This window comes from Ceratina calcarata, unplaced genomic scaffold (assembly GCF_001652005.2).
Source record: "Ceratina calcarata isolate Rehan_Ccalc_2016 unplaced genomic scaffold, ASM165200v1 scaffold337.2, whole genome shotgun sequence".
Lineage (NCBI taxonomy): Eukaryota > Metazoa > Arthropoda > Insecta > Hymenoptera > Apidae > Ceratina > Ceratina calcarata.
The window spans coordinates 82045-102506 of record NW_017156497.1 but is presented as its reverse complement, the minus strand read 5'-3'; the positions used below and the strand labels follow the sequence as shown (position 1 = coordinate 102506).

Genomic DNA, 20462 nt, shown 5'->3' with positions numbered 1-20462 from the left:
CAGACGCTTTGCCAAAGGACGAGTGTAATGGCCGAAATTAATTAACGGTCTATAAGCAACGCGGCGGCGTTATCTCGGTGGCCTCGTGCACCGAGCCTAGACCTAGATGTCCTTTCCCCGGGATCAGGCGAGGTTGTCGTTGAAAATTACGAGAGCTCGGTCCACACGTGAACCGGGCTACCGCGTCGAACGCTAATTCACCCGACTATACACTGTGACCAGCCACCACCGCTTCGTTCTACGGAAATCAAGTTACAATTGATAACGACGGACAGGATCGTTCCGCGCGTTTCAAACTCTTGGAATATTTCTTATTGTTTGTACGGTCGTCTTCGATCGGGGGAAGACAAGGCTGATAAAATTGTGGGTGTCGGGGCAAATCCGACGGAAGCCGCGGATATATCCGTGCGGTCGTTGGCCGGGCCACAAAACCGCGGACCGTGACTCAATTAATCCGGGGATTGATCCGTCGGTATACACGGCCGGACGGATCACGGCATAAACAGGCGAGAACCGGCCGCGGCAGCGGCAGCGGCAGCGGCAGCGGCAGCGACAACGGCCTGCATCATCGATCGTCCCCTCGCGAGCTACCGCGATTATGTTCAAGACGCCCGGCGCGTCAGCGAGAGAAATATATGGTTGCACGGCCGTTGACGGATGCAAGATTAAGGGACCCTTCGAATTCCACCGGGTCAGATCATCGTCGACGCGGCGAATGCCCGATAGGGAAACGAAAGGCCTTTCTATCGTGCAACGACAGATTTTATCCGAATCCTGCCTGGATGAATCGTCCCGTACCGTTGCATTCGTTTTATCGCCACGCAGATTTCCAGTTTGCGGTATAGATAATAAAGATGCAGGACCACGAGTACATCGAGTTGTTGAAATACTATATGTATACATATTTATATAGAGTTGCATTTAGAATTGGTTCTTTGAATTGGTACCGCGGTTTCACCGGCTCGTATCGCATGAAACCACTGAATCGAGACTTGGCGTGGTCAAATGTAAATAACCTAATTAATTAGTTGTTTATTCGATCCACGCACTCTAATGCGGTATTATCTATACAAATTAATTAGTGACGAGGATGTAACTCTGTCTCCCTGTTACCGTTACCGCGCAAAATTCAATTTGTTGAAATTCAGCCCCGCCCACGCTCGCTAACAACGGCTGAACCCCCCGTTTAATTAGGTTTCACCCGGTCCCAGCGACCAAAAAATTCATCGTAAACAATCCGAGGTGACTCGAAACAATTCACGGCCACGATTTCCAAGCAGAATTAAACGTGTTCGTCGACTGTTTCTGGCTCTCACGAAAGGCTACGCGCGGTCACCCCCAGTGCGATCTTAGCGGCGAGACGGTGATACAAAAGAATGATCGATCTGAGACCTCGCGAGGGATCGATAAAGTATAAAATACCCAAGTTGGCACGCGACGTCCGATAATTCCTTACCACCGGCGACAAGCCGGATAGTATAAAAATATTCCGTAGCATTGGTAACGTTGCGACGTAAAAATTGTTAGCTAAGGTAAATATGAAACTATCCGGCCGGCTGTCACGACCATTGACTTCCTCCGTGGAATCTGATTTCACCCCCCGACGAACACCGAGCTCATTTTAATGATCAATTATTATCACCGTTTAAACGAGCTACGTAATTAGAGGAGAGCTCGGAAGGTATAAAATGGATCGGAAAGACCTGGTGACCGTATCGATTCGCCGCTAATTACCACGGTCTACCTATTTACTGTCGATAAGCTTGCCCAATGACTCGTTCGATTGACTCTGACGGCGCGAACCGCAGAGAAAACGGACACGCGACGGGTCACGCGAGGAAACCGCGTCCGTCGAAACGAGGCCTGAACCGAAAAAAGTCCGAGCCGAAGAGCAGCCGCGAAGCGCAGAGAAAGCGAACGCGAACGCGATCGGAGATCGGAGGGCGGGATTTTCCGACTGATGGCAATTAGACACGGTCCATTTAAATGTAATTCGAGGCACTTGAATCGGACCGAGCGTACCGGAAGTAACGCCGATCGATCGTTATTGCGCGATCTACTCGTGAATCAGACGTTCTCGACTGCCCACTTGAAAAACGCGTCGCCCACGCTTTCGCGTTTACGGCGAACGCGTGAGTAAAATGGACATTGTTCGAAGGTGTGGGAGTTGGTCGATACGCCGACGCGATTCACACACGGGACTTTCAGACTGACGAGCGAAGAATCTGTAGGCCGCGCGACGCGTCGCGAACGCGTCGCGAACGCGCGAAACGACAATTTCGATTGGATTTTGGGTAAAAAGGAGGAGAGGAGGAACGACGCGACCGATAGATAAGCCCATTGGCCAGTCACGCTCGATCGAGCGTAAACGATAAATTGCAGCGCTCGTATTAAACCGTAACAATTAATTGAATAATCGCGAGTTCGGCCAGCCGAGTTCACACTCGTTAAGGCCGACGACTCTGGTGCACTGGGGGCCACCGAAATTCGTGATACGAACGAACGAACGCGACGATATTCGTATCACCGCTGCATGTTCCACGGTGTTTTCACGACGCACGACGACGCGTCTGTACCGGCGGACCAATTTTCGTGGCCGATTCCGACGAAGCAGCAAGTGAACGGTAGTTGGGGGCCAATTAAGAGCAATTTAATCAGAAGTGTATCGAGGCAGTCGATCGGGGCGAAGAAAACGCAACGTAGCTGTTACGCTGATCAGAGAACGTTGATTGACCCTCGAACGCGCACGTTTAGCCGACGGAACCGCGCGCGTTCAACGGTCGGCGGTTGCCGCCGAGTTTCCGATTTGCTTACGATCGTACGTACGTACGTACGTACGTACACACGAGCTTAGACGCACGCTTCGATTAATTCGACTCCGGCCCTCCCGTCCCGCTACCACTTTCCATTTGATTCCCAGAGAATTTGCCGTGGAGTCCTCGCAAACGCGCAGATTGCCGACTGGTCTCGGTGACAATCGAATCCGCGTGATCCGGCGACGATTAAAACAGGACGCGTCGCTCCGCACACGCACGCTCTGTTTAACCGTTTCTTGTTCCGATCAACGATTGGTTCACGATTAATTCCGTCCAGACTTGGCTGGCCATCGTCCGATGTATACGTAGTACGTAGTACGTGCGTATTGACGTTACCGTCGGTTAACGATCACACAATTTCATTACCTTTCCGGACGTTATGCGTATTCTTGTGACACGATCGACAAAATCATTTACGAAGCGAGGTTCGCTGCCCGATCAAAGGGCAGACGATAAGGCTTTCCGTGTTCCGTTGTTCTACTCGATCTTTGAGTATCGCCAACTCTAATCGTCGAGACGTGTCGGCTGTGCACAATGCGTGCGGAGGGTGTCCTGTTTCAATCTACAAATGGACGTGCCTGCGAGAGCGCGAAAATCCTCGAGGAGAGGAAAAATAGTCGACGTACGGTTCTAGATGATCCTGCAGGATATTAGAACGTCACAGGGAGTAGAGATATTGGCAAACGCGCCACGCGCTTCTATCGTCCTTTCTCTCTCTCTCTCTCTCTCTCTCTCTCTCTTTAATTAAAGCTCCGTCTATCCTCCGAGCTGTGGATAAATCTTTACGGATCCTAGTGTAAAAGATGGGTAAAAAGATCTCGTTGCGTCTGTTTCGATCGGTAATCACGAATATTCGTGGCCCTCGACGACGGAGAACAGGCGTTTCTAAAAGCCTGGGAACGGCACTCGCGCTCCGTTTCAACCGTTCTCCGGTCGACGAGAGTCGAGCTTTGTGCGACACGCTGGAAATTCGGCGGTAACGAGTTTACGAAATAAAAAGGTGGTAAACTTTCGGTCAATGCCAGACGCGAAAACGAACGACCCTGTTACGTCGCGAGTACGCATTATGATGCGAGCAAAGGGAGTTGAAGAGCGAGCGATTCACGCTGGCTAATTCTGTACAATGCCGTCGTGTTTCCGGGAATTTCTGTTGGAGCCATCGCTCGTAATCATGGCCGCAAACACCAAAAACCGAGTCGACGAAATAATTTCGAGAACGAGGCGAGAAAACGAGAGTGCCGAAAGAGTACGTCCGGGTATCGATCGAATCTGGAGTCGATCGTTCTCTTGGTCGTCCTGGTCGATAGCCACGTAAAAAATGATGCCTGGATCGGGCTGGAATGATCGATGGCTCCAAGATGCCCCGTCGTTGAAATTTCATATTGGAAACGTATTAATGGGATAACCGACGACGTGCAAAAATGTTCACAGCAATTTCCAATTATCTGCGCGTACGTTTTATAAATAAAGAGGGGCGGCGGTGAAAATTTCAACCGGAACTCGTCTCCGTGAGTCATCGATTCTACGCTCTCTTCGCCTCCTCGTGTTTCCTCGGCTTTGATCTATAATCCATGATCACGGTTCGCCGCCTCTCGAATTTACCCTCTCAAGATTGAAGCCGAGGGGGCATAAAGCGAGGCGGCGAGCACTCCGCGTGTTTTTGCGAAATTTCGTGCGAATTTGCAATTTCATCTCCATATCGGCGCGCACCCGCGGAGAAGTAATTTTCTCAGCGTAAAGAGAGCCCAGATGTTCCACTCTCCGGTAGCTCTCGTTTCACCGAGCCGATCGCGAAATTATTACAACTTCCCATAAACAGATTCGCGTCTATAAGTAAGTGGCGGAATGGATCGCTCTCAAGTTTTCCGTGTGCACTCGTTTGGTCGAACGTCGAGAACTGATTGCACCGCGACGACGATCAAACGATCTCCGTCGACGAGAGAAAAAATAAAAAAGAAAAAAATACACGAACGGAACGAGTCGTATGTGTATCGCGTGAAAATCTGCTGCGTAGCGATCGGTGCTGCGAACGCTCGTGGAATTATCTTCGAGCAACAATGCCGTCTATTAAGCGAGAATCAGCCGGGTATTCGGACATTAGGACAGTTTCGATAATCGCGTTCGAATCGCGTTCTCATCTTGGTGAAGCGTTGGTTTGAGCCGCTTAATCGAGGAAAGGCATCGATTCCCGGCTGATGGTTATTGGATTACCGTGGAAATCCCGATTTCCCGCTCGTACCCCTTAATAAGCGCTAACCACCACCTCGCCGCCGCCGCCGCCGTCGCCCCTCGCCGCCCTGTTCCCGTCTGTTTTTTCTGTCGGATCGAACCTGCTCCTCGGCCAGAGGAGGAGGAGCAGCAGCAAAGCATCGTCGAACAAACGCGTTCGTCACACCGTCACATTTAGAAAATGTCTAAACAGGAATTCGCGTTTCTCCTTTTTCGTGATTTGTTTCGAGGACGACGACGACGACGACGACCAAGGGCATTTTTAATATCCTACAATTTTCCTGGCCGAACGGGGAATTTTTATCGGAACGTACGAGACGCATATTGGACCGATTCCGGATGGGAAGCCGTCGGGACGGGACAGAGAGCGAACGTTTTCCGTCAAATGGCCGGGTTTAATCCGATTTGAACGCGATCGCGATAGTCCGCGTTGGCCGTAATCAGGCCTGGTTTATCGTAGATCGCCGGCTTTCCATTCGTCACGCCTAATTCTCCGATAAATACTATAACATTAGCGGTTTGATTTGCTGAGCTGTCCGGAGTCGCGGCTTATGACGGTTCGCCCCGTTCGATAAATCATCCCGCGATCAGGCGATCTCGCGTATACAAAATTTCCGATGAAAAATCCATTTTCTACGACGCATTTCCGATCAATTGGAATCCTGTCGATGAGGACCAAGAGAGAGAGAAGACCCGCTCTGCAGCTGTACGTAGTACAGTTCGTAAGTGTAACGTTCCAACGGAACTGTAGAAACTACTTTTCCGCCAGATCCTGCTTACGCGGAAGGGTAGAATGGAAAGAGGCAGTTGATCGGGTAAGGTAGGTCTAATCGAAGCGGTAGTCGTAGGAAACGTGGCCGGCATATCCTCGCGTCCACCACGACGAGTATTCGAGACCCGATGACAAACCCTACCCATCGCGAGGAACCCTGTTTTTGTTTATCCAGCACCGATATCGAGTGTTCGTGCGTCGACTTTTGTATTGAAAATCAACCCCGGTAGCTTCTTCCTCTCTCCCCCGATTATCTCTACGCTGCAGATTTATATGCAAACTGCACGATCCCTCTTAACGATTCCATCGTGTCATTCATACCAGACGGCTAATTAATAAAACGATCGCGATCACTCAGTTTACGACGTCTACCTTTCTATTATTTCTGCTGCTGCTGCTACTACTACTACCATCGTTGCTGTTTCTACTGCTGCTGCTGCTTTCCACCACTCGTTCCGTCTGTACGGCATTTCTGTTTCACTCCGTGAATTCGGCGGCTCCGAGCCGTGAATTTAATACCCGGTTGCAATGAGAGCTTAATATACCGGCGAGCATAATTTATGCAAAGATGAAGACGCTCCAGCGCGGCTTATGTATGCATATGCCTGACAGGATTAACCGTTGCTACGGCGGCGTTAACGATACTTTCCGGAGCTCGGCCACGCTCGAATCACACGAATTCCTTCGCGTCCGTCTCCCTGGGGTCGATCCACGGGGGTCTATGAATAAAATAAAAATACGTCTAGCATCAATTTAAAAAAAATCAAACGCAGCTGTCCAAATATTGTGTGACATTGTGTTTATTCCCTTGATGCGTCAAGCTTGGAGTCTAGCGATAAACCACGGTCTACGTGTTACATAAACAGAGGAATGAAACACGGTCGAACGGAGCAGAACCAAACATTTCCCGAGCAAACATTAATCACCCTCGAATTTCTAACGGAAAAACGGCGTGCCACTAATGAACCACCGACAAAACCGAAAGTATCATAAAAACTAGTTGGTAAGTTTATCGAGTTTTTTCGGTTGCGACCGTCGTCGGATCTGACGTCGAGCAGACGGATCGAGCAAGTTATTAAGAGGGCGACCAGCGATCTCTCAGGACCGATCATTAATTCGCTCGAGCCGAGAGGACGCGTCGCCCTTTCCGCTCGTATGCAAACGAGCGTGGCCCGCTTTTATTCGAGAGAGCGGTTGCTCCGTTCCTGGCTGAATGCCGGTTAGAACGCGGGGGACGCATCGAATAAATCCCATCTGTTTAATTCCCTCGACCTTTCCCTATCTATACCTTTCAAACGTCCAGCTAATTAAATAGCGTATAAAAATCTCAAGTCGATCGACGCGGACCGAATCGTTGCAACAGTTCGCTCGGTAAAACTGTGAAAACTGTGAAAACTGTGAAAAGTGTGAAATCTCTGGTACTAAAATAAAAAGAGTATGCAACTGCGAAGAACGTGAGGAGATTCGAGTTTGCAACAAGTATCGATAGGAATGTCCGCATAAAGGTAATTCAGCGAGCGGCCGGCGGCGAAGAGGGACCGTCGGAAAAACGGAAAGGCAGAGGAGGGCGCGGAGGAAGGAAGGAAGGAAGGAAGGAAGGCGGGCAGGGGTGCGAGCAACGAGAGGCGAGAAAACAAGAACGCTTTTGATCCTGTTGCATATGCATACGAGCATTTCGTGTATGCAAATCTTCGTCCCGACAATATTGTTTTCGCGATCGACACCCTCTACCGAGCGACTGTGACTGAATTTTACCGTACAATCTTCAATTAACCAGACCCGTCGAATCACGGCCACCGGAGGAGACGTTTCGACACGTTCATTTTCATAAAAAAAAAAACGTTCTACCTACGACAATTATGGACACCGTGTACCGCCCCTTGTTTCGGCAACAATCGTCGGGGATTCGATTTTTAACCGTGTCTCGGTGGAAAAAGGGAAACGCGTTGCGACTGACGACGAATCTGAGAACGTAAAGAACTTTGTAGGAGACTCGCGAGATACGACTTGTAACGGGAAACTAATGGGCACGGTTCTCGAGAGGATCGCTCGAAGGCAATCGCGTCGTAGTAGATTAGAATTCATCCGGTGTCCGGTGATTCTACTGGAACCGAGAGAAATAGGCAAACACACTGGCTCTCGTCTCCATGCAAATGCAGAAGAAACGGGAACCGAACCGAAGTAGTAATAAGACCATGTACACTCGAAATTCTCCGAGCTACCCCGTTCGTTCGTTCGTTCGTTCGTTCGTTCGTTCGTTCTCCGGTTAAATCGAAATAAAGCCAGGTGGTAAAGTGGAAAACTCGCGCGGAATAACTATTGCGAAATCAGCGTTCTCTCGCGAGAAAAATTATTCATCGCGTTCTTTTAACGAAGTAACCAACTCGCGTGGTCAGTCAGTTTTATCAGATCCGCACGGAAACAAATACGATTGTTCTCTTCCGACAAACGGGTCGGTACGTGAAAATTAAAAACGAATCGTGAAACATTTGAACCGTGACGTATTCGTGTAATTTTCAAACTGATCGTCAGATCGAAACACGGGCGACCAAATGGGACGCGACGATGAGAAAAAATGCCGAGTCGCAATTGTGAATCGTCGAACGAAAGAATTTCAGACTGAACGGGGAACGTAATTGATGGAACCGTAACTTTTCGAAGGTTTCCAGAAGGAAGCAGAACTCGAGGGATGTATCGGTGGGGGTTGGAGGCAGGCAGGCCGTGGCAGCGGGTCGGGTGCTGCATAAAACTGCAATGAAATGCAAACGAGTCGCGGAAAATGAAACGGGAAAGAAACTCTGCTTTGATTTTACGACTCGCCATGGCATTCGGATTTTCCATCCCTAAATCAGGCCGCGAAATCCTTAAACGGACACGCGAATCGAGCCATGAAACTTTCATTTCGCTCCTATCCGGGCCTTCTCCGTTCTTACGAATAAAACGATTTATAAAAGTTTCATGAAAAATCGAACACGAGTATCGTGGCAGGCCGTTAACAGGCCATCCGAGAACGATACGATCCCTTTGAATTTTAAACCCTGTCCAACAATGCTTCCTAAATTTGAAACCACCATGTAGCAGAGCACATAAATGATATAAGCCCGGTAGTCGAGGCGAAATCAATTCATGGGACACGATATAGACTCTCAGAACGCGAGGCAGTGGCTGGCTGACAAATATACGAGGACCGAATGTAGATGACAGTCACTGGATATCCATGGATATCAGTGCAAATTCTACTACTACTACTACTACTGCTACTCCTACCACCGTCGAGTAGGAAACCCGAAAAGAAACTTGGTGGTCGGAAGATTCTGTTTAAAATACACGTACGTATCATTGAGAAAACTGTTTTTAGACTACAAATGAATCGATGATCAAAGTTTCACGTACGGTGTAAACGCGGATCGATCTCCTATTTCATCTTCCACTGTCTTCTACTGTGAGGCGAGATCGATAAAACTACTGATGCAAAATATAGATTTGATTAAATCCCGAGTGGCAATCGGGTAGAACGCGTCGATTCAATGAGCTCCACGGGATTGAAAAATGTTTCAACGAATGAAACGGGGACGTGATCGATGAGTAACGAACGCGAGTCATTGTCGTCGATATCGCAATTATTTTTCTCAAGTGAAACCGGCAAAGAATAAATCGCACGGTCGGTGGATCTCGGTAAAAAATTGTATAAATTCGCAAAGTTCGCTGAGCCACTGGCCGGAAATGGAAGAACGAGTCACACAGCGAAAACAGGATCGAAGAAGGTGGATGCCACCGGGTCGTTCTTCCCAGGAAGTGGGAGATTTCTATTCCCGTTTACGACTGAAATTTCCCTTGTACTCGGCCCTGGTAAGAAAATGAATCGAGCTCCTCCTCCTCCTCCTCCTCATCCTCGTACTTCCTTACCGCGAAACCTATTTTACAATTCGGTTCTCGACGTTCTTTCAAAATGTCTGACTTATCGTCGTCGTCGTCGTCGTCGTCGTCGTCGTGGTCGTCGCACGATCGATCGATAGAAATTGTTACAGCGATGTATCGCATCAAGGTCCGATCGATCGGCCGTCCTTGTTTCACAAGCACAAACTGTTATATCATTTAGACGTATCGGCTCGATACGTCGGACCACTGTATTTCATTGAAACTGATTTAAAACGTGTCCGGTCCTGGTTTAAATAATCTATTAACAGGCCATCGTTGGTACTAGTTTAAAAATAAATTCCTGCTCGTCCGATAGGTCGGACAGGGAATATATTTCACGTTATAAAACACCGGTCGGTGATACAGCGCGTACCAGGAGGAGACCCGATTATCTCTCCGTTTCGTTCGGCCGCCAGTCGATCTGTGTCGTCTAACGAATCTTAAGCTCAACGCGGATCATCCGATGTCTGCATAAAGCCTGGATCCACGCGACAAACAACGTATCGAAAATAATGTGAAATCGACGCTGGTTCACCGAGCGCGTAACTCACGCGTTCTCAAAAAAATAAAAAATTGTTCATATTCCACGTCCGGTGAAAACCGTTCGAAAATAAATACACTGGACGATTTATGGTTCGCTCATTGAAATTTGTTATGGACCACCGCGATTATATTGACGGAAAAACTTTTTCGGCCAGTAGCTTCTTGAACAAATTTTCGTTGACTCCCGCGCGTCTGGCCAGGCCGGCTCTCGTCGATTCACTTTCCTCGTTTGTTCGACGCGCAAACGATAAAAGAAATAAAAAAAAAAACACGATGAAACACTGGCATCGGAGCGAGAGCGGTTCCTTTTTTTTTTCTTTTTACTTTTATTGCTGCGAATGATGCACGCCGAAAATATCTCTCTGTTATCTGTTGACCGAGTCTCTACAATTCATTCGCGGACTTTGATTAATCCCCTGCGCAGGAAAAAAATTATTTTACTAACTGTGAATTAAAATTTATGCCACACCTCGTCCGAACCAACGTGATTTACCACAGGATGGTCGCTACAATAAATTTCGTTTGCATTAGCGAACGCCTACGCGCGAGTACCTACGCGCGTTTTCCGAGACGACCACGACCACGACCACGACGACGAAATCTTTTCATGTTTTTTCGTAAATGACGACGACGTCGTTAACACGTTGCGGTCTCGGCAATAATTGTAGAAAATTAGAGGCTGACACAGTGCGGTTTAGAACAAAGAGATTGAGAAAGGGATCCCGACGAACGTTACGTAAAAGAGAGATCTTCTCGTGGAATTTAAAATCAGGCTTGGAAACAGCGCAAAAGACACCCACGATTTACGGACAGACCTTTCGCGGGAGAGATCGAGGAAGCTGTCTTGGACGCGTCTCGAATCCGTTGCACGCCGTTCGTCGGCATTGCGAAATTTAATTCTATTCCATCGGAGGTGACGATCAGATCCGCGATGTTGCGCAAGCATTCGTACACTTTTAAAAGTCGTACGACACCTCCGATTGCACGATCGGTTTTTCATTCATCGTGACCGGTGCCGATGGTGGAGTCGTGTGATCGCGAAATCTCGAACCAATGAGGCCGTCGTCGGACGGTCTATTTCCTCGGCGTGGATGCCGTAACGGTGACACCCGGCTTTATTACGATTTCGAGGGGAATGCGAAATCACTTGAACCGGGTGTCGCGCGACGTTCCCCGGGTATTAACGCCCCGGCAGCAACGTAAAATCGGTTTCACGAACCGCTGAAAGCGTTATTCGCGTCGCGATTCATCATTCGCGTCTCGACTCTCGAATATGCTCCGCGTTTCATGCAACGGCACGCGTCAGTTTACGTCGACCACGCGTATTATCCGTCATCGGAGAGATCTCGACGATTCGGACCAGAGAGAAATCTATTTCCCTCTGCGTTTCCGGGCCTTTTCACTAGGAGGGAGCGGCGAAAGATTCACCGTAAGCGTAAACACGGGTTCACGGGACGATGAAGATGTTCCGCGATCCGAATCAATGGGCAAACTTGGACGCGATGCGATACGATCGATACGCGAGAGGTTCCAATTAATCTGTGCGTTTCTGCGGCCTAGAATTTTAATCCTAATTGGAAACTTGTTATCAGATTGCGTACGGGGGAGCGTCTGGACGTCTTGGAAAACGATTGTAAATAGAAATGTAAAAGCAGTCGAGCCGTGGAATCTGGTATGATCGTTCATACAAACACGGACGGAAGATATTGTTCGAGGGTTTAATTAAGCGTATCCTCGAAGGAATTTACTATCACCGTCCATGCGACATTATTCGAGGGTTTAATTAAACGTATTCTTCTTCTTCCTCTTCTTCTTCTTGCTCCTATTCCTACTCCGTTATCTATCGATTACGTCGACGATAGATGGAACCGTGGCGGGTCTCCGAGGTGTAACGGTGAACAAGGGCACACCTGTAGATACGGCGACCTATGACCTAACTGGGAATTGGCCCATTCGTTCTTGAAATCTGGTTCAGTATATCTGATGCGTGCAACCTCCTATCTTACTCCAGTTATTTCGCAATCTCGACTAATTATCGCGGGAACGTGTAACGCTTCAAACGACACCGAAGAATCAGACTGAGAGAATTCAAGATGGATCTCGTCCACCGAGAAAGAGTCCTCTAATCGGTTCGAGTGCTCGGCTTTTGCCGAACGTTCTCAAAATACGGCGGGCCTCGAAATTATCAAAGCGACGCGATGGAAATGAGGGATGAAGAATCTTTCTAGCTTTGACGCTACAAACGAGCTTACTACCCCGACGAGCGCCGATTGATTCACAGATCGATGAAACGCAATTATAATTGATCCGAACGGTGAGAAGTGGGAAGCCAGCCGGAAAGCTAATTATCGCCACCGCTGAGAGGTGTTCTCAGTCTGAGAATTCTACTAAAATCGAGAGACACCGAGGTCGAGCTCGGGGTTACGGGGGTCGGGTCGGGTGGTGATGGTGACGGTGATGGTGACGGTGCTGGAGGAGGAGGAGGAACCATCGGAAATTACGAGAGCCAAAGTAGTATACCGAGCATAAGGGGATGGGGGGGGGGGGGCAGGAATCCGTGCTGACATCGGGCTATATCTGAACGTTCGAGGCTCAATTTCAATTTTCCGCCCTTCGAATGCAGAGTGCAGCAGCTCGCAGCTTTATATACACACACGGACGGTCTCGACTCCTTTCCACCCACGCGTACATTGCCCGTCAAAAGTTTCCATTGTTCTTCCGTCGGATCTCGTAGATGCGTCGCGATCGTCGCCAAGATCTCTCGACCGTACAGTCTAAGTAAGTAAGTACGTGAACGCGTCGGATCGACGCGGTTAATTTGGCCACGGGCGAACGGTCGCAAAGTTTCCCGAGCTCTCGTTTCGCGAACATGATTCTCGTGGCAATCAGAAATTTTGCACGATTCAATTTCACCGTCGTTAATTCCGCGTACTCGTTCTCGGTCGGAGATGGGCTCGTTGATTCACGCGCAAGGTCGCGTTTCTTGCCAACGGCCCCCGAGGATCTAACGATCTCGCGGGCGTTAGTTTACGCTCGCCATTAATTTTTATTATTCATCGGTGTTTTTCTGCTACGTTGCGCTCGTGTTGCGTCTATAAATTTTCATGAAATCCGTTGCCACTCCGATGCAACTCGGAATCTCCGTTCGACGCGTTTCGCCGCGGCGAGCCAGACGTTCTTATTGTTATCGTACGGGAGAACAATTTTCAACGAGACCTCCACGCGTCTAAATCTAAACTCGTCCGATCTCGCCGGAGATCGTTTCCATCGCTCGTCGTCGCGACCAATACGTTTTCTCGATTTAATGAAAGGGAATCGACCGGCTTGCGCTTCGTCCCAAACAAACACCGGTGTGCCGGCCAATATCGATCCCGTGACAGTTTCCCGTCCCAGTCCAGACTCTGTCGAGCCACGTCCGAAAGACGAAACGGTCTCAACAGTTTCGTATCAATCGTCGGGACACACCTCAAGGGGTTTACCCTTTGACGCTAGCGTCTTGGAAAAGTTCGACCGATCGAACGCCGCCCCGTAATCGCCGTTCCACATACATATACGTACGTGTACAGACGATCATGAGAATCGCGTCGCGTATAACGCGAGCCGATAATTCGAATCGCGAGACGAACCGGTGACGATGCTCACCGTTCGGATTCGTTCGATTCGAACGTTCGGTAGACCGATCCTAAATACGTCGGTACGCTTGGCGCCCTCAACAATCAATTTGAATGGAAATGGAAAAGCAGCAAAGTTTTGAAACGCGACCGCGCGTTCACGCGGTTTACCTTGCTCGAATCGTTCGTCAAAACCGTTGAACCGCGTTTCACGCACGAGCGATTAATAATTCATGGGAAAACACCTCTTGGCCCGCTGGAAAAGGCGGCGCGTGAATAATTATCACGTTCCACCGTCTGCACAGGGGCATCGGGGGGGACAACGCGTCCAATTGCCAAAGTCTACAGACGAGAAAGAAACGATGCTCTCGCGCGATTCGATGATCGACGGACGGGTAATTGCGCCAAGTATGAAATCATACCGATCTAGAATTGTGTCGGGCATGGCACCTTGAAACGGCGAATAATTTATCGGGACGGTGCGAAGGGGGCAACGATATAAGCAATTTCGCGCGTACAATACACCCTCCTGCCACCGCCGCCGCCGCCGCCGCCGCCACCGCCGCCACCCCACCAATAAATATGAGCAGAGTAGTGATAAATTACGAAGGACGATTAGAGCGGTGGCGATAAATTAACGTGGACGTGCCACCGCGGTGTATCAGCGTCCTCGCGATCAATCGACTGGCAAGATTAATCCCCGTACGCACCATCGACTTTCACAGTTCTTTTTTTCCCCTCCCGTGTATCGCGACGACGATACTTTTCGGAGTGACCCACACCCCACCTTCTTACGCGCGTTTCAAATCGTTTTCCGAATGCGCGTGCACGCTCCAAGGTTTCTCACCTGGCATATTTTAATTCGATCTTCCGATCGTCGACTGATCGACGTGCACCAACTACTTTATCAGCTATAGGCAGCCAGAGCGTCGTGACCAGCCCCGCAGGCATTAGCCTCTGAGGGAAGCAACCGGCATTAGACGCGAAACGCGAATTTGCATAAAATTAATTATGCGACCAACTAATTAGATACAAACTACGTTGCAGTTGCTCTTTAATCGTGACACCAACTGTCTCTTCGTATCGCCCAACGATCGACAATCATTCCCGAATTACCAACAGATCGTACAAACACCGTCTAAATGAATCAACGGTAGTGAGAGACGAAGGAATGTAAAATAATTCCTTCGAGCCGGATTCGAACCAGCGACCTATGGATATCTCTGTGTATCGCGAATCGTCTCCAACTACAGTCCACCGCTCTACCAACTGAGCTATCGAAGGTCTCGCAAAAGTCGTTCGCTCGAACGCGAACAAATAACGCGTACACCGTTCACGTTTGCATACATTACGAAAAAAAAAAGTGACGGACGACTGACGGACGAATCGCTTAGAATCAAACGATAGAGCGTGTAACAACTCTGGTTGTTCGATGATTTTATCATACGACGTGTACACGATCCATGATAGAGACGAGTAACGTTGTTAAACGTAACAAATATCCATTAGAAACTACGTTTCTGTCTGAATTTATAATCGAGCCAGTGACCATGAAACAAATCGAAATGATATTTCTCAGTGACCCGATGAATAATCGGACGATGTCACTCTAAGAGCGCGCGTGGTGTCATTCTCTCACGGTCACAGCGTCACACGTACGTACACACGCACCATGTGGAATCGTAACGCGACACTACGTGACCGTCGTTCGACGTGAACGTTCGTCAACGTTCTTCGTAACTTGAATTCTCGATTACGACAACGACTAACCATGTCTGATATGCTGTAGAACAGATGAACCTGTGCGAGTTCTCGATGTGGGAATTCGCGGTTCGATCGTAACGATTGTCGAGAAGTGACAGGCGAATCTCAAGGTCTCGCGAATCTCGACACGACTCTGATCGTAACGTCACAACGGAAAAAATCAAAGAACAAAAGCATGCAGCGTTATCAACTACATAACCTATCACTCACCGATGATGCCACCGTTGATCTCTGCGATCGGCTGCTGGCTGACTGAGACGGTCCTTGACAGCGACGAGTTCTCAGGGTCGTGGGACGCGAAAGTTCATCAGAGGCAGCCGTCACCGTCTCGAAACATTTCCCGAATCCTCCAAGCACTTTTGTTTACACGCACCAAGCATCGTCCTTTTAACTCTGCACGTTCACACTCGTGGCACGTTTCAGGGCAAGTCCCACTCCGTCTCTAGTTTGGAACACGAGCCGCCATCTGGCATGGAACCCTGTGAAACAAACGGTTTAATTCTTGTTCGCGCCAACGACAGACGCGGGAACCGAATTTACATGCAATTCTTTCGACACGTCTCTCTTCGATGTATGAACCTGGACGTGCGTTAAATTCTACGACAAATTCTACGATCTTTCACACTGATTCGACTAGCAGCTACTTCTAAAATGCGCAATTCGGACACGTTCGCGGAGGACGCGATGCGACGAACCCAAAACATGGAATTACATATCTAACGCGACCAAATCCATTCGTCACTGGCACGAACGAACGCGGAATCGATCAGACTTTACGTTTCGACGCGGTGTTCCATGAAATTCTCATATTTTACGTACCTTTTTTAAAAACTTCCGGAGAACGAGCGGACTGCGTACGACGTTCACTAGCGGCCATCTTGAAATGATCACGTGACGTCGTGCGCCGTGCCGTCGTACGCCGTGCCGTCTCGCGGCGACCCGGCGAATTACGAATTACGAATTTTCAATTTTCAATTTTCAATTTTTCACGCTGCGTCGGGTGCATTCGCACTGATTCGCACGAAAAAAATACAGCATAAATCAGCATAAATCGCCGACGATACACAAACGACGTTTCGACAAGGCATCGAAACGACACAGTTCTCGTTACGCGTACAGATTTTATTGTTGTCTTTGGAAGATGTAACGAACGCGTCGAGCGTAATGTCTGTCGTAGAGTGGAGAACCCGCAAACGTTGGCACCAGAATCGTCATTCTGATCGAAGGAAATCTGTACCGGAAGATGGAAATCAGAGGTGGACTCAACGGCGGAGGTGGCGGCGGCGGCGGTGGCGGCGGCGGGTTCGCGTAAGAGTAAAAGGTACAGTCGAGCAGCAGGTAAGTACATCGGTATCCGAGGTACGACCCAGCCGTGAAACTGGAGGGAGATCGGCTTGCATGATCGGCCTGGTAAACCCGTAGTAGCCAGGGTATTCCGCTTTAGTGCGCGGCCAAACTAACATCACTTTGCCCGAGTGTACACACGTGGGCCCTCGTTCCCTCTTGGTTCGACTGGTTTTCAACTCCGTCTACTGCCCCCCCGAGCATCGATCCTCTCGGACAGAGTCGAACTTTCTTGTGCAGAAACAAGTCCCGGGCTCGTCCCCCCGAAGAAAAGTGTCCGAGCCGAGACGGTTTATGCGTTAACGCTGTGCAATATTTGTCGACGGTAAACGAAACGATTCAACGTTTGCGTATGCACACGGCGACAGTGAAATTTTCTGTGACCCTTTCCCAGAGGATTCGCCAACGATCAACATCAGTTTTAATGATCGTCGAACGCGATGTCTGCTACCATCTGTAAAACACCTGTCATCAATGCCAACGGGACCAATGCGTCTTGCGAGAAAGATCGTGTGAGTAGTAACAAACTACAAGTACCATAATCTCAACTCATTCACGCTCATTCTTCGACACGTACCGTTAATTAATCGTCATGATTTTATTTCTGCCCTAAGATCTGCTCCAGACTCGACGCGCGGTCACCATCGACGAGTAAAAACAAATTTAATTCATGAATTAAAGACGAAACTCGAGTTTCGTGGTCGACGAATTTCACTGTTCCCTCGTTTCGTTCGGACCTTGTTCACGTGCCCATTCGATGGAAATGAAAAATTCTAATTCGATCGAGTATATCGACATATCATTTCCGTTGTTTCATTGCAAATTCTTGTTTGTTGAATAACAAATTCTTACAGCACCGAACATCGCCCCACCATCGTTCTCATTAATTTCCTACATTTCTCGCGTATAACGTTGGAAATTTCATTTTCGCGGCCTCGTCGAACACCGACTCTATTATCGTTGCACGATACTCGCGAGAGAACAGTAATTACCTTTCTAATCGTGCAACGATCGAAACGCAATTTTAATATTCATCTGTACACGAGTTAGAAAGCATGAAATTTCATTTTGAAATCATCGCGTTCAACACACGGATGTCATACCTCTTATCATTGATCAACGTCGGTAATAACATTTCTCGTACGTTGAATTTCTCAAAAGCGTTCTTTATCAAACGTACGTGATCGTTCTTCCTTCATTCCTGCGTCGCGTTAACATTTTCTCGCGGGTACCGCGAAGGTTGCATCCAAGGTGTTTACTTTTAAATGGAACACACCGATAAATACTTTTTTTTTGCACGAACCGGTGAAGGAATCGGACGTCTGGGATCGCCTCACACGCTTCTGCATGCAATAAAATAGAATTGGACGGCTGTAATTAAAAAGTGAAACGACCGACGACGCAGTTAACTAATTACTAGTGAACTCCACGAGTCCAGACGTACGGAAGGATATAAATGTTTTGAACGTCGAGCAAACTTTTCCAGCTTCTGACATGGCATTATGTAAAAAATGCACTGGTGAACAGGTAATGATCACGGTCCCCTCGTGTTCGCAATGTTGCGCGAGCCAATAAAAAATAATGGAAGTCGTCGAGAGGCAATAAGAATTGTACACGTTTATTGTACCGCAGGGGTCTCATGTACGCACGCTCTTTACCAGGAACAGATACTTTTTCCTCTCGTCACGTGGACAATGCAAAAAACCGTATTATCAGCCTACTATTACTCTGTTTATGCGTCTGATCGTTTCACACACAATTCCGTCGGCTGCGAGATCCCTGCTGATCCCCGTCCCATCAGAATTCGTTAATTGCAAAAATCGTACGTACGTACAGCGGTAAAGCGTGGAGGAGACTCGGACTAAATATGAAAGTCGACTCCAAAGTAGGAAATGACTGCTAAAATGCTATTACGTGGAACGTAGAATGTATACGTACGTAATAGAAAGTGTGCAACAGTCCGTGCTGGATAGACCGTCCGATGCACACACGTACGCATCGATAAACTAGATTCAGAACTTTTTCTTGCGATCTACCTGTTTAATTAGTTAATTACGCGGTTAGAAACGCGTGCCTCGAAACGAGATCATGGAAACGGTGCTACTGATTCAGCTCGGCTGAATACCGTGCGCGTTCCTCTCGCCTGCGAGAACGAAAGATAAAGCTAAAACCGATTGGGAAAACTTAGGAAAACTAAATTGGTCAGGTAAACGTTTCTTTGTAAACGGGAACCGTGTCCACCGGATTTCACATCGGTATTAAACATTGCAATCGAAACTTGACTTGTACACGATCGCGCGCACGCTGTTAAACAATTTTCTCCGCTGGCAAACGTTTACCGAGCGACCAGTGTTGATCAAACTTTGAAATTTCATGAAAACGCGCGTAATCCTCGTAACGGTATACGTTTTCTTTGCCGCAATTGAGGCGTATTAACTGGTTTCGCCGTGGTACAGTTCCTCCCGAGTTCTGACGAAACTCTTTCAACGGTCGCGATTTCCTTGGCATTTCAACCAACACGGATGCAGGCGGTCCGAAGACCACCGTCTTAATGAAATGCACGTTCCATCGGCCAGTTGACGTAATCACGAAAATAATCAGATTCATTCTTGAATATTGTCAATCCGACGATTGTTACCGTTGGCCTTTCGGTCACGTCAAACGCTCGGTCACGTCAAATGCTGGCCAATTGTTTTCAAACGTTAGAACGCACGGAAACGTTATACTTATTCCAAGCTAATCGGAATATGCATGCCGCTTCAGTGTTCAGTGTCTAAGGCCGTGACCGGTTAACGCGTTCAGTCACTTATAAGATTGTTCGATTTTCAATTCGTCAATCGACACGAACCAAGTTTTTCTCTACTCACAGGAAGCTCGTCACGCTCGAGCATCGTTCGCACACGAGAATTTCATCAGTGCCTACAACATGCCAATTAATCGTGCTTAACTCGTCAAGTATTTGAGTTGCAAGAATAATCCACGGAAATTTTCGTCTAGAGAACGTCACAACTTTTATTTGAACATAATTTTTCGATATTTTGCGAAAAAAAAATTTTCGATTTTTTCCGAGATTTTTCCAAGGGGTACCCCTTCAGATTTCGCGAAATTTTCGTTTTTTGCCAATAACTTCTAAACCGTTGGTCCTATGAGAAAATTGCATAGGACCTTTCTTGTAGAGCTCGACGAGATCTACAATTTCCATACAAAAATTCTTCGCTAGCTTCAATAGTTTACGAGTAATTTGCAAAAAACTGTTTTTTCGTTTTTCGTCGATAACTCGTTAAATATTGAAGCTATCAATAAAATTTTATATGGAAATTGTAGGTCTCGTCGTCCCCTACAAAATGGTTCCAAAAATACCCCTCTAAGTCCAACCGTTTGGAAGTTATCGTCAAAAAACGAAATTTTTTTCCAAAAGTTGGCCGATTCGACGGTGGAATAGTCGGATTTTGTCAACATGAATAA

General features: G+C 48.1%; 2 protein-coding genes and 1 non-coding gene across 4 annotated transcripts in view; 1 reads left to right on the top strand and 2 right to left on the bottom strand.

Annotated features, from left to right (window-relative positions):
• The window catches only part of LOC108625034 (von Hippel-Lindau disease tumor suppressor), a 32091-nt gene extending 15520 nt beyond the window's left edge, over positions 1-16571 (bottom strand). For both annotated transcript variants that reach the window (XM_026813559.1, XM_026813560.1), the window contains exons 1-2: positions 16473-16571; positions 15864-16132 (exon numbers count right to left, since the gene is read on the bottom strand). The gene's annotated coding sequence lies outside the window, so the exon portion shown is untranslated. The remainder of the gene's footprint in view (positions 1-15863; positions 16133-16472) is intronic.
• TRNAY-GUA (transfer RNA tyrosine (anticodon GUA)) lies at positions 15073-15173 on the bottom strand. The gene is made up of 2 exons: positions 15137-15173; positions 15073-15108 (listed from the first exon to the last, which is right to left on the bottom strand). It is a non-coding gene; the product is annotated as a tRNA-Tyr (tRNA).
• Positions 16572-17077: 506 nt separating the features above from the next.
• Fatp1 (Fatty acid transport protein 1) overlaps positions 17078-20462 on the top strand; it is a 13829-nt gene continuing 10444 nt past the window's right edge. Inside the window, exon 1 of the mRNA XM_026813557.1 lies at positions 17078-17509. Within this exon, the coding sequence (XP_026669358.1) occupies positions 17438-17509 (72 nt within the window). The 5' untranslated portion in view covers positions 17078-17437. The remainder of the gene's footprint in view (positions 17510-20462) is intronic.